This window comes from Centruroides sculpturatus, unplaced genomic scaffold, assembly GCF_000671375.1.
Source record: "Centruroides sculpturatus isolate CEXI.00-Female unplaced genomic scaffold, Cexi_2.0 scaffold2390, whole genome shotgun sequence".
Lineage (NCBI taxonomy): Eukaryota > Metazoa > Arthropoda > Arachnida > Scorpiones > Buthidae > Centruroides > Centruroides sculpturatus.
The window spans coordinates 27,226-40,623 of NW_019386482.1; the positions used below are offsets into that span (position 1 = coordinate 27,226).

The 13,398-nt window shown below is 29.1% G+C and overlaps 1 protein-coding gene across 1 annotated transcript; it reads left to right on the plus strand.

The window, feature by feature from the left end:
• The first annotated feature begins 264 nt into the window (after positions 1–264).
• LOC111615123 (putative E3 ubiquitin-protein ligase UBR7) lies at positions 265–12,747 on the plus strand. Its single transcript, XM_023356522.1, has 2 exons — positions 265–474; positions 12,559–12,747. Exons 1-2 carry the CDS (start codon positions 310–312, stop codon positions 12,730–12,732), a joined length of 339 nt encoding a protein of 112 aa, XP_023212290.1. The 5' UTR covers positions 265–309; the 3' UTR covers positions 12,733–12,747.
• Positions 12,748–13,398: the final 651 nt, after the last annotated feature.

A 13,398-nucleotide genomic window follows, 5' to 3' on the forward strand; every position in this document is an offset into this window, starting at 1 on the left:
CTTTGGTAAACTACGTGCCGAAACTAATATAATTCACAGAATGCTCATGAGATTTTTATCTTTATAATACGTATTTTATTTCACTTTTTTTTTTTTTTAACTTTTTTACGAATTGACAAAATCATTCTTTTATAAATGAGCTTGAATAATAATAAAATTTCCGTTTGTAAATCGTAAATGAAAAATATTTAGAAGAGAACGAAAATATATTTTTTTGCATATATTCACTCGTTACGCTTTTTATGATTTTATTTATAAATAATCATTACCACTACGTGGCGTTGTATATTCGGGCGCGATTTACGGAAGATGGCGGATAACCGAGATGAATCTGAGTCAAAAGTATTGGTTAATGTACATACAGATGATAGCGGAATTACTATGCTGGACGTTTTAGAGGAAGAGCAAGAATTAGAAGAAGATGCTAATGCAGTATTAGGAGGCAGTGATGATCAAAATTGCACATATTCCCAAGTACGTATTACAATAAAGGACGATTTAATGTCCATTAATTCATTCTCGTTTGAACCACAATGAAATGTTCGATGATTTTAATTAAACGAACTAAAGTTCAACATAAGATTTGTAACTTTGAGCTTCGGTCGAAGTTTCAAATCGTATGACGTCATTGTATTAGAAAAATTGAGATTTTTAAACTTATTTAATTTAAATAAAATAAAATAAATACAGAAATAAACATCAAACGAAATTACAATTTAACAAATCTAGTGAAAAGTAAAAAAAAATATCACATACACTTGGAATTCCATTTGATGTTTATGTTAAATATAACAAACCTAGTGAAGAATTAAGCAGAAATAAATAATGTATAAAGAAACATCTATAAAAGAATATGGGGATAAAATGGTAACGTCACACGATCTTAAAAGAATGAAACTTTCAAATTTTCTCTTCTGTTTTACATTAGCAAGACTTTTATTAATAGAGTACCAGATAGAGCAGTCTGTTTAAGTGAATACCTTGGTGGTATTTTTGAGTAACAGTTCACATAGATTTGATGATAAAATACATCACTTAACTCGCTCCAAAAGACACTTGAATGATCAGTGTCGTATAGTAGCTGTGAATTGTAAAGAGCTTCAACAAAACTTTGTAACTTGTGTTGTTGAGTTTCAGGTGTCTTGCAGTAATAAGTCGAAAAATGGTTGGATTTATATTATGTCGGATAGCTTTCATTGGTGTCTCAGATAATAATTACTGTATATTCATATAGTTTCCTGGTTTGTAAAGAATGATTTGTAGAAGTATATCAGAAGTTACAAATAAGTGAAAACTGTCGCATATATAAAAACATTGTTGATTTCAACATTTTTCCAGGTTGGAGAACAACTAGCTGGTATGTGTAAAGTATTTTTATAATATTAATGTAACAAATTTCTTTTGCCAAGGTGGATGGAAGACTGTAGATCTGTCATTATACTCAAATCTTTATCGTCCTTTTAAAATTCAAAAGTGATTATATTATCTGGAACATCTGATAACTCTGATTTGTGCCAGACTCATCAATTTTCTTCTTCAACATTGTCAAATAAAGTTGGTTTGTCATCACTAAGATCATATGTAATTTTCTAAAGTTCTTAATCAAACAAAACATTCTAACAATTGAGGTAGATGTAATATCAAATAAATGTTTCCAGTTACTTGCTACAAATACTTATGTAATTTTGCAGCAACTAACTTGAAACTTTAGTAATTCACTAACAGCAAGAAGTAGCATCTTCAAACAACAATTGGACTCTGCAACTTTCAAAAATTAAGTTATCTTTTGATAATTTTATGCATTATTATTTTGAATTTTTAATGATCTGATATCTTTCATTATATTTATTATTTGATACCTTGAGAAAAGGTTAAATACCTTCTTGTAAGGATACTGGAAAAATATATCAATAACTCACAAAACCTTTGAATATCCAGTAAAATTATTTAATTGAAATAACAAATGTTTTCTGCATATGGTAATGTCATGTATGCATCCATGGCAATGCACATGCACAACGTTCTAATGTTTTTAAATTTGTTGCACAGAACTGTTCTTAGAATCTCAGCATTTGTAAACCAATGAAGACCGAATATTAAGGTCAAAAATGTTTATTTCAATTACATAATTTTACTGGATATTCAAAGGTTTTGTGAGTTATTGTTATTTGATACTTTTTAATTGGAAAAATTTATTTAATAATTTATCATCATCACATTATCTAGAGAAAAAAATAATGTGAAGAAATTAATTGTGAAGTCAATGAAACATAGGCTGTGATCATGTATGCTGTTTTGAGTGGACAGTACTGTTTTTTGCTTTGTCCTGGCTATCCTGCCATTTTAGTAAACTTTTCATTTTTGTCCTGTTTTTTTAAAAACAGGACAAAAATAAAAAATAGCTTTTCTAGTTTGTATATTATAATATGAACTTTGTAATTTGTTAGAAAATATTTTGACTCATCTGTCAGCTATATTGATTTTTTTTTATCTTCATTTCATTTCTTAAAGTGTTTTATTATTATTATCTTTATTAGTGCCCATTGATCAAATAATTGAATTTCATGTTTCTGTTTGTGTAATATGTTCTTTAAATTCGCTAAAACTATTCTTTTTCTTGCTATCCAGGAATCTTTGTAGCAGTATCCATTCAAATGAATGATTCTTATCAAAGCAGAATATACTTTGAGAAATGGAATGAAGAAAAAAATCCAATATAGCTGTCAAAAATATTTATTCAAATGAATTCAAAGGATCTTGAATTCAAAGATTTTAATAATTTGATAGAATTAATGAATTTTTTTAAGTTTAATTTGCTTAACAATAGTCAGTTTAATTTTTAAAAATAATTATCCACTACTGATGCTTTAACCTTGTTTAGTCATCATTTAATTTCATCTTTGAATTACTCAGACATGTTTTTAATTGTATTTATAACATTTGATTCTGTAGATTTGAATGCTTTAAAGCAAGGATGGGCAACCCGCCGCCCTCGGGCTGTATGTGGCCCGAGGGTGGCGGGTTGCCCATCCTTGCGGGTTGCCCAGTAATATTTTTTGCAGCCTGCGTAAAATATGAATAAATATATCAATTTTCCAGCTTAAGGAAGTATGCAGCAAAAATTCAAATGTTATTTTCTACAACTTATATATGTAAATAGTTTTTCCACAACGAATTTCATAAAAATTAAAACAAGAAACAGGCTAACAGACACATCGAAACTAATTTAAAGCTAGCAGTGACTAATATTTAACCAAATATTTCCAATATATTACATTTAAATCAGTTCCAGAAGCTAAATTAAGTATACCTATACTAATTTATAATTATATATGAATAAATAATTGTGATTTACCGACATGTTTTTCCTTTTTTCTCTTGTATGTGGCCCTTACATAGAAAAAGGTTGCCCATCCCTGCTTTAAAGGATAAACTTTGTGCTTTTAGGCTAAGATAGTGTCCTCTGGACAACTATGTACTGGATTACCTTCAAAATCATAATCATGCAATAAGGATTGATGATGATTATGGATTTTTTTTATATTACATATTGATCTTCCCCAGGGATTGATGTTGGGACCTTTTTACTTTTCAATATTTTTATTAATGATATTTTTAATTTTGCTTCAAGGCAGTCTTTACTCTTGTATGTGGACAATATTCTGTCCACTTACAAGAGTAAATTCTGTCTGTTTCTGGTAAAAATAAACTATATAATTTAAATAATTTGCTTAGATTATTGAACCTTTACTTTAAAATGAATAAACTCTGATGAACAAGATTAATTATTTTTATTTGCAAAAACTTTGTAGTTTTTGCAAATAAAAATAGACAATATATTAAAGATTTTAACTTGGTTATTGATGATCAAAAAATAAATATTTCACATAAGTAACTTATTTTTTTGATTATATAGATCAAAATTTGACCAATTTATAATAATAATTTAATTAAATTTAAATAATTTTAGAATTACTGGAAAAAAAGAATTGGCCCTAAGCAGTGCCTAACTCTAATACTAAATTGTCTATCAAAATTTGACTTTATCAACTTGTAAATTATTTGGTTGTCTTTTTTTATCACAATTTTAACTTTTATATTAATTCTTCAGTTTTAAAATATCTTTATAAAACAATATTCATATCAATATTTGGGAAAATGCCTCACAATATGTTCTACATAGATTATAACAATTTCAAAAAATTTCTAAGAATACTTTTTGATGTGGATGCTTATTCTTTGCTTATTCATCTGTACTCTCAAGCAAAAATGAATACAATAAAAATATTATAACGAGATCACTTTATTACTTGCAAAGTACAGTAGACCCCCTATAACGCGTAGATACGTTCCTCGTTATACGAATTTTGCGTTGTAGGAATCCTTAAATACATGAGCCAATCGCAGCCCGACATGTGTGAAGTTTACAGACTACAGATGTTTGAAAGGTTTTCTTCCATAAAATTAATCAATTCTAGACTAATTCGACTTAACATTTCCAAAATACATATAATTTTTTGAGAATAATCCGTATAAACTATGCTATAAACAAAAAATTGTAGGATTACTTACCGAGTGTGCACTGCTCGACGTCGCTATTGCTTAAGCTTGTGTTCATCGTGGAGCAGCGCACCAAATGGCGGCTGCAATTTCTGATGTTATTTTTCTGCAAAAAAATCGTTGAACTTTGGAGACATCATTAATAGAAATGATTTTTATGGCCGTTGAATAAGAAATGTTTCTTTCACAAGAAATGTATAAAATTACAGTGCTGTATTAGACTTACAGTACCTAATTTACATACTGTACAGACGATAGTAAACTCAACTTACTCGCTTAAACTCTCCGTAGCGTGGTGCTGGACGGCGGAAAGTATATATAATTATAATAAAGTTACTATAAATTAAGTTAATATATAATTATATATACAGTACCTAATTTATATATAATACTGTACAGACGATAGTAAACTCAACTTACACGCCTAAACGCTCCATAGCATGGCGCTGGACGGCAGAAAGTAGTTCGGCTGCTCGTCTGCGATGATGTTTTACGCGTCCCTTTTAGTGTCTTTATACGAATACTGTCACAGTTTTTTCGCCACGTTGTAGGAACCCGCATTATAGGGGGGTCTACTGTAATGACTACATAACAGTGTCTCTATCAATGACATATATTTACTGTATAATAATTATAGATTTGACAGGTTTAATGACATACAAACAAGATTTTTATCCTACCAAAATGCAAATTGAATATTGATGAGTTTTTATCAATTAACTCTTTCATTTTGATTTGGAACTGTGCCAAACCATTTAAAAGAAATGGATAATTTTCAAAATCATCTTGGGCTTGTCAATATTAATTTTGATGCAATACTTAGTGTAATTGAGTATTGTTTGTTTGTTCTTGCATTTATTTATTTATTTATGTATTTATTATGTGTTTTGTGTTTTAATTTATCTTATTTGTATTTAATGTTTTGTTTTGTTGAGTGCCTGAAAGAGGCTTTGTCATGGTGTTCTTTAGGAAAATGAAAATAAATTTTAAAAAATTTAGTTTTATTTACCAGGACCTTCTGCTTCTATAGAAAGAATAATTTAATTTGTGAATTCCCTGTGTTCAAAATAGAAATTAAGATTAAATATCAAAGCAATGAAAGCAAAGTATTAAAAAAATTGAGACTTATAAAACGTACACTTATTATACTGTGATAAAATTGTGAGTGACCAAGAACTTATTGAACAAAATAACTTTATTTGAAAAATATGCCCTGGAAAACATTATACAGTACATCAACATGACTATTAAATTTGATATCATAATGTAATAAAAATAACATTTTTTGTTATTAGACTTTTGAAAATAAAATTCAGAAAAATTTATGCATTATTTTTTTTTACACTATCAAATCAATATCACTAATAATGTACTAACAAATTTTTATTAATGCTCATTTATATTTCTTGACAGAATTTCAATAAAAGAGAGCCTGTATTTATCAGCTGTGGCTCCCCATTCCATTTTGGCATGAAGCAATTATCATCAGCTTAATCATACATTTTATTTTAAACAAGAGTTTCTTACTCAATATATTTTTGACTGAATGCAAAATTTATTATATTGATACTTTTCTCAGGTAATGTGAGACCTTTCTTCAGAAAATATCTAGCACATTTATTACAATTCAAGAATTGTTTTACTGATGTAATAAAAGTTACGATAATAATGCTATTATTATCGTTATCCCTGAATATATCAGGTCAGTCCATAAGTTTGTGCGCATTTTTATCTACAAAAAAAGCAACAAAAAATTTTAATTAAATCTTCTTTCAATCTATAATGTATTCACGATTATTTTGACAATTTCTTGCCATCTTCATGGTAGCTTTTTAATCCCGTCTTTGTAAAATGATTTCGGTTTCGAATCAAAATATTCAGAAATAGCCTTTTTTACATTGTTCTCATCCTCAAAAGTTTTTCCTTTTAAAAAATTCTGCAAACTCCAAAAAAGATGATAATCACTGGGAGCAACATCTGGCAAATATGGTGGATGAGGTAAAATTTCCCAGTTGAAGCTTTTGAGTTGAGCAGTTGACATTGTTGTCAGTTAGCTATTGACAGTTCATGTGGTATCCATTTTCCTAGCTTTGAAACTTTTCCGATTTGTTGTAGATGTCTATGAACAGTTCCATAGGATGAATTTAAACGTTCCGCAATTTCATCAACTGTTAAAGATGGTTCTGACTTCAACTAGTGCAGAGAGAGCATCATCATCAAAGTCAACAGGTCTTCCAGTACGAGCCTTATCCTCCACACTAAAATCATTATTTCTAAATCTTTCAAACCACTTCTGCGCAGTCCTTACACTAATTACAGTTTGATTATGAACAGTATTTAATTTTTTGGCTGCATTTGTAGCATTCTCATCACTTAAAAATAAACAGTATAAAACATGTCTCTTATATTCGTCTGTTACTTCCATTTTAACGAAAATAAACAACTGAAATGTTCCCAATTCTGAACAGTATTATATGAATGAGATCCAATTTAACACTTCAGTGTAAAAAGTATCACATTAGACTGGCATTTTTAACAGCAAAACAAGATTTTTCTCAAAGTCATAAAATACACACAAACTTATGGACTGACCTGATATATAGTATTCCTTAGACATATTTTTCATCTAATTCTATATAACATATTCATATTAGTCTATATGTTCCCTCCATTACCATCCTTTCTTTTATATTCAAATATAAATGTATTCTAACTGGAATTTCTTGAAAAAATTACTTTCAAACTTTTTTACACCAGCAGTTATTAATAAACTGCTGGTGTAAAAATTCTTACTTTTATATTTTCTGAGTCCTCTCTCCAGAATGTTGTGATTATAGTTTTGAGAACTTTAGAAGTTGTGTAATACCGAGGTTTACTAACAAACTGTGTTGTACACAAGTTACACAGTAGTGATGAAAGAGAATACCAAACTTGGACATATGGATTCTCATTGATCTTGGCAAGAGTGTCCTCACTTTGGCTGCTATCCTGCTCCAACCCCAATCTGTGCATTTCTAGATTTACTGATTTCACTGGATAAGGGAGAGATAAAAATGAACATATATTTGAAACCTGGTTACTGCTGGTTTTTATATACCTCAACATCATGTGACCTGTTTTTATATAAGTTCACTGTATTCAAAACATTAATAAGACATGCCTACACACATTTCTCAAACTATATTAACACAGTTAACATATATTAAGGTGTCAATGCCACCATGAATATCGAAAAAAGGTGATGGCGGATCTGATGGAGGCTTATGAGGTTGATTCACAATGGAGAAAGAGTAGAGAGATAAGAAGGAACCATTGAAAGTGGCCAGATATAATGCAAGATTGAAGGCTATACATAATAAAGTAGTGGCATGGACTGGGGACAGAATTTGTTATAACAGAACTTTCATGGTGTTCTAGATGTTCCAGAGTGATAAGGATCCAATGAGCTCTGAATGGAGACCTGGTGTATATAAGGTACCCATGGACAACAGGAGATTTGATATTGAAAGAATATGTGTTAGGGTTAACATCCAGAAATTTGGGTGTCAGAATCAAAGAACTTAGATACATGGTTGAAAGATATCTAAAATCTACAGTGTTTGGTGAGGTTTGTATTGAAACCTGAGGAGATAAATATTTAAGTGGGAGAGAACTAGAATTATTTGCCCCATTTGTAACATTGAGAACCTAATGAATATTAGAAAAAATGGAAATCTATAAGTCACCTAAACTGGGAAGATGCATCAATTTCAGAGATGATGAGGACCTATGCAATGCATGGATGTTGTATTATGAGGTGGTTATAAAGAAACTAAAAGGGTCCTGATGATATGTATGCTCTTTTTGTGCTTTATAAATTGTAGAGCTTTGTTGTTCATTATTTTTAGTATATATGATATCACTGTATACTTGCAAGGTTTTAATTCTTTGTAATTATAAACATTTTAAAATTATACATTTTCTTATCAAGAAATAGAACATTTAGATGTGTTTTTAAACTGATAAGTGACTGTGATGCAGCATGTATTTCAAATTGTTCCAATTTTATTTTGTCAGTAGCATATTATTTTTAAATTTTTGAATGTGTTCCTTTTTATAATTTTTGTTTGTCAATTTAGACATTACATATAAAAATTTTTGGAATTTAACTTGAGTTTCCATGTAAAAGTTGCCTGATAATAGGCATTAAAGATGTCCAAAAATGTTGGTGAGAAAAACTAATAAATTGCTGGTGTGAAAAAGGTTGAAAGTGATTTTTTTTATTATTATTAATTTTTAGGCGTTCATCATGTATCTATGTTTGCATTCATCATGTATGTTGATATATGTTTGTCCAAGTTATATCTTTAGAGGTGGCCATCACACCTAACAAGCATGCATGTTTACTAATAAATTATAGTATTGCTAATCCATATTCTATTTAATTTTGAGAATTGTGCTTTACTTTTTATAAAACCTGTCTGGCAACCTGTAAGGTTCTAACTAGATGTGTGCTGTTTACCTGCAGTTTATTTATATTATTAATAAATATTAATTAATGAAAGTAGCATTCTGTATACGTATCCTGTTTGCTTAATAAATTACGTCGGTTTACGGCATTTGACATATTGTATAGAAATATGTAAATTTTGGATAATTTGAAGTTGTGATTATTATATCCCTTAAATTTTGAACTAATGAGGATTTCCTGTATTAGGTCTCATTTCGAACAGTTAGCTACTATATTGTAAACCTGGCCAAATTCACAATGGAACTGAAAAAAAGTACTTAGGATGGAATGAATAAAAAATTATGTATATGTATATATATATATATATATATTTGGGTTGTTTGGAAAGTAATTTCATTTTTTTTACCACTAGATGGATTAGTTGTATTTTCCCTGCCATTTTCATTCTAAACCATATTATCATTATATATTTTGACAGCTAGCATTTTAAGGCTTATTTTGTAAAAAATTTTGTTTGATTTTGTGTAATTGTTTATTTTTTGTGTCCTGTCAAATATGGAAGATCGAAAGTAACATTTTCGGCATATTTTGCTCTTTTATTACCAAAAACGTAAGAATGCTGTTCAAGCAAGAAAAAAATTGTGTGACATGTATGGAGAAGATGTATTGACAGAATGACAGTGCCAAAACTGGTTTACAAAATTTCGTTCTGGCAATTTCAATATTGAAGATGCACCATGTTCTGGATGGCCAGTTGAAGCCAATGAAAACAAAATAAACGTACTGATTGCAAAATAAACTGCCGAATAATATGTGAAATCACTAAGTGATTAAATTTGTCAAATTGAACTGTTTATGATTACTTGAAACAAATTGTTTTCATTTCAAAGCTTGATATATGGGTTCCACATGTTCTTAAAGAGAGATGCTCTCTTTGGTGGGATTTTAAGGAATTATTATTATTTTTTTTTTTTGAGCTTTTACCATACAATTTAACAATTGATTTGAAAGTGTACTGATTTGAAATTGATGATCTAAGTTCATTTTTTTTAAGCATTTTCCAACAAATTTTAGTAATTTTTTTTCTATTTGTGAAAATTTCTACATAATTCAAAGGTAATTTTTAATACATATTTTACACAGCATTATGAATATTATTATTTTGGAGGTTGCAGGATGTATTAAATTATTTAAAAAATGAAAAATAATTATATCATTCAATTTCAAGATTTATTTTATANGAGGTGTTACTACACACGTCTGGAGAGGTCCAAAAAACGTCACTTTTTTTCTCAATCCTGGGACAAGCAAACGAAAAATTGATTTACAAAAAATTCAGAGGGTCAAATTTGACACAATTTAGTGTCAAATTTGTTATGTTATACATAACAGCCAAAAAAGTAAAACTAAGTTAAACTGTTAAACTAATTAACAACACTGCTAACCAAGTTATCTGTATATTGTACCTATCAAACATCATTTAAGATGGAATTCAGAAATATTATTCAAGTCACGTCTCCTTTCTTTTCTCACACAAGGATTGTCAGTTGAGGATGAGTACAACTCATTCTCACATTTGATATTCAAAGTGAGATTGGAATGGATGACTACATGATTGTAATTTCAAGGAATATATCATAATTTTATTATTAAATTGTGACATAAGTCGTCATTATCATGTAGTTATTTGATATTGCATCTGAACATGCATATTTTAATATTTTTGTGAGGATGATTATAATTCACTTAACTCCTGAAATCTAAGCAGAGAAAATTGTTTGTGACAGATAATGAAAAACATTATTTAACAGTGGATGGCTGAAAACAAATATCAAATGGAAGAAAACTGACAGTTGGTTTTCTGAGAGGAAAAACTCAATCACCCAATTTTTTTTTTTTTTTTTTTTTTTTAATGATTAATCTAAATTTTTTTATTTCAAAGTGAATAGGCATAAGTGAGGGGGAAATGGTGCATGGTACTGAAAAATATGATGTTTAAGTGTAAAATCATGTAAATGAAATAAACATATAACTGAAATGTTTTGTAATGGAGAAAATATCATGCAGAAAATATTTAATACATCATTGCAAAACACATACAACTGAGAAACACATAAACAGGGTTTGACTTTATTTAGCTGGAATTGCCAATCTATTTTTTTATTTCAAAGAACATTTTTGATTAGTTTTGCTTATTTAGAGACATAAACCTAATGTTATATTATTAGCTAATTGAGAATACTACAGTCGACCCCCCTATAAGATAGAGATACGTTCCATTCTCTAGGAATCCGCTTTCTTACGAATCCTTCCAATCACAACCCGACACGTGTCAAGTTTACGGACTACGGCTGTTTGAAAGATTTTCTTCCATAAAATTAATCGATTCTAGACTAATCCGACTCAACATTTCCAAAATACGTATATATTTTTTGGGAATAATCCGTATAAACTACGCTATAAACAAAAAATTGTAGGATTACTTACCGAGTGTCACCATTCGACATTGCCATTGCTCAACATTGTTTTCGTCGCGGAACAGCTCAGCAAAGAGCGGCCGATTTCTAACAACTTATTTTTCTGTGAAAACTTCGTAGAACTTCGGAGACATCATTAATATAAATAATTTTAATCGCCGTTGAATAAGAAATGTTTCTTTCACAAGAAATGTATAAAATTACAGTACTGTATTAGACTTACGGTACCTAATTTACATACTGACAGACGATAGTTAGCGTAAAAATCTCCGTAGCGTGGCGCCACGCTAGACGGCGGAAATTATATATTTAATTATAACAAAGTTACAATAAGTTAATATATAATTATATATACAGTACCTAATTTATATATAATTAATATATAATTATATGTACAGTACCTAATTTATATATAATTTATATAATACTGTCCAGACGATAGAAATCTCTCCGTAGCGTGGCGCTACGGACGGCGGGAAAGTAGTTCGGCTTCCCGATGACGTTTGAGGTGTTTATAGGGAACTTTTACTATTTTTTACGGATACCGGTAGCAATTTTTTCGTAGTTTTATAGGAATCGTAACTATAGGGACCGTAATTATAGGGGGGTCGACTGTATTTAAAATCTTTAATTTAAAGTAAAATGTTTGCTTTTCACAAAAAGAGGAAAACAAATTTACAAAGACATTAGAAAAATGCTAGTTTTAATGTTGATTTCTCAAGAAAATGACTCCTTATCGGTTGGAATTCATTTTAATTTGCAGTCTTTTTCAGTCTTTGAAATATAGTGAAAAATTTAATTGTTGCAATGGAATGCTCCACTGCAACTTGTTAAGGGCTAAATCTTGATATGTATAATTGTGAATGTTTAAAAATTGGATTTCAAATCTTTATCTGAATTATTAATAATTTTATATATTCTGGCACTTAATTTTTTACAGACTTTTTAAAAAATTTTTAAAAGAGATTTTAAAGCACTTTTACTATTTTGTTTGTGAGAGATTTAAGCTAATTTTTATGTAATTAAAATTTATCATGAAGATTTATTAAAAATACTTTTATTTGAAAATAGGGTTATATCAAGCGCCAAGCATTGTATGCATGCCGAACTTGCTCTACTCCTGATACTGAACCAGCTGGAATTTGTTTAGCTTGCAGTTATGCATGTCATGGAGAACATGAGTTATATGAACTCTATACTAAAAGGTATTTAATATTTATTGGTTTATTAAAATTTATTTCATAATTTTATTTTAGTAAGTGCTATAATTTCATGTGAATAACCTGGAATTTATCTGTGTTTAAAAATAATTATGAAAGCAGATGCAGATTACCTGTTAATTTTAACTTGCAATATTAACTCATCCAACAGCTTTTCATTTATCGAAACTTATTAATAGCATCTTTTAAAAAATGAGAAAATTCTTTACATGCTGCAGATCTATTTATCTGTCATTCAAAGTTTTTTTTATCAAATCACCAAAGGTGCACAAATGTATACCTATTCTCAAAATTACCAACGGCTGTATCATTATTGATACTGCAATAGGTTATGTCAAAAAGTGCAAGTTTCTAGGAGATCCAAAAAAAAGTTTTGATTTTATTTACATATGCCTTATTGTCAAGGAGAGAGTTTCTTCATTTCTATTGATTCCTTAGTATTTTACATGACATTAATTTAAAACTTGGTATTTTGATTACAACAATACAATAATATCAAAATCAAATTTTTTGACATGACCTTTTGAGTATCACCAAATCTGTAAACCCTAAATAATTTTATATATATTGTGGGCGCCAGTTCGTGTGAAATTACTCATTACAAACAGGGCCACATACAATAAAAGATTATCATTTATTCTATATATGAATTATGGCGCGACTGTACAGGTTAAAACACGAGGTGTTACTA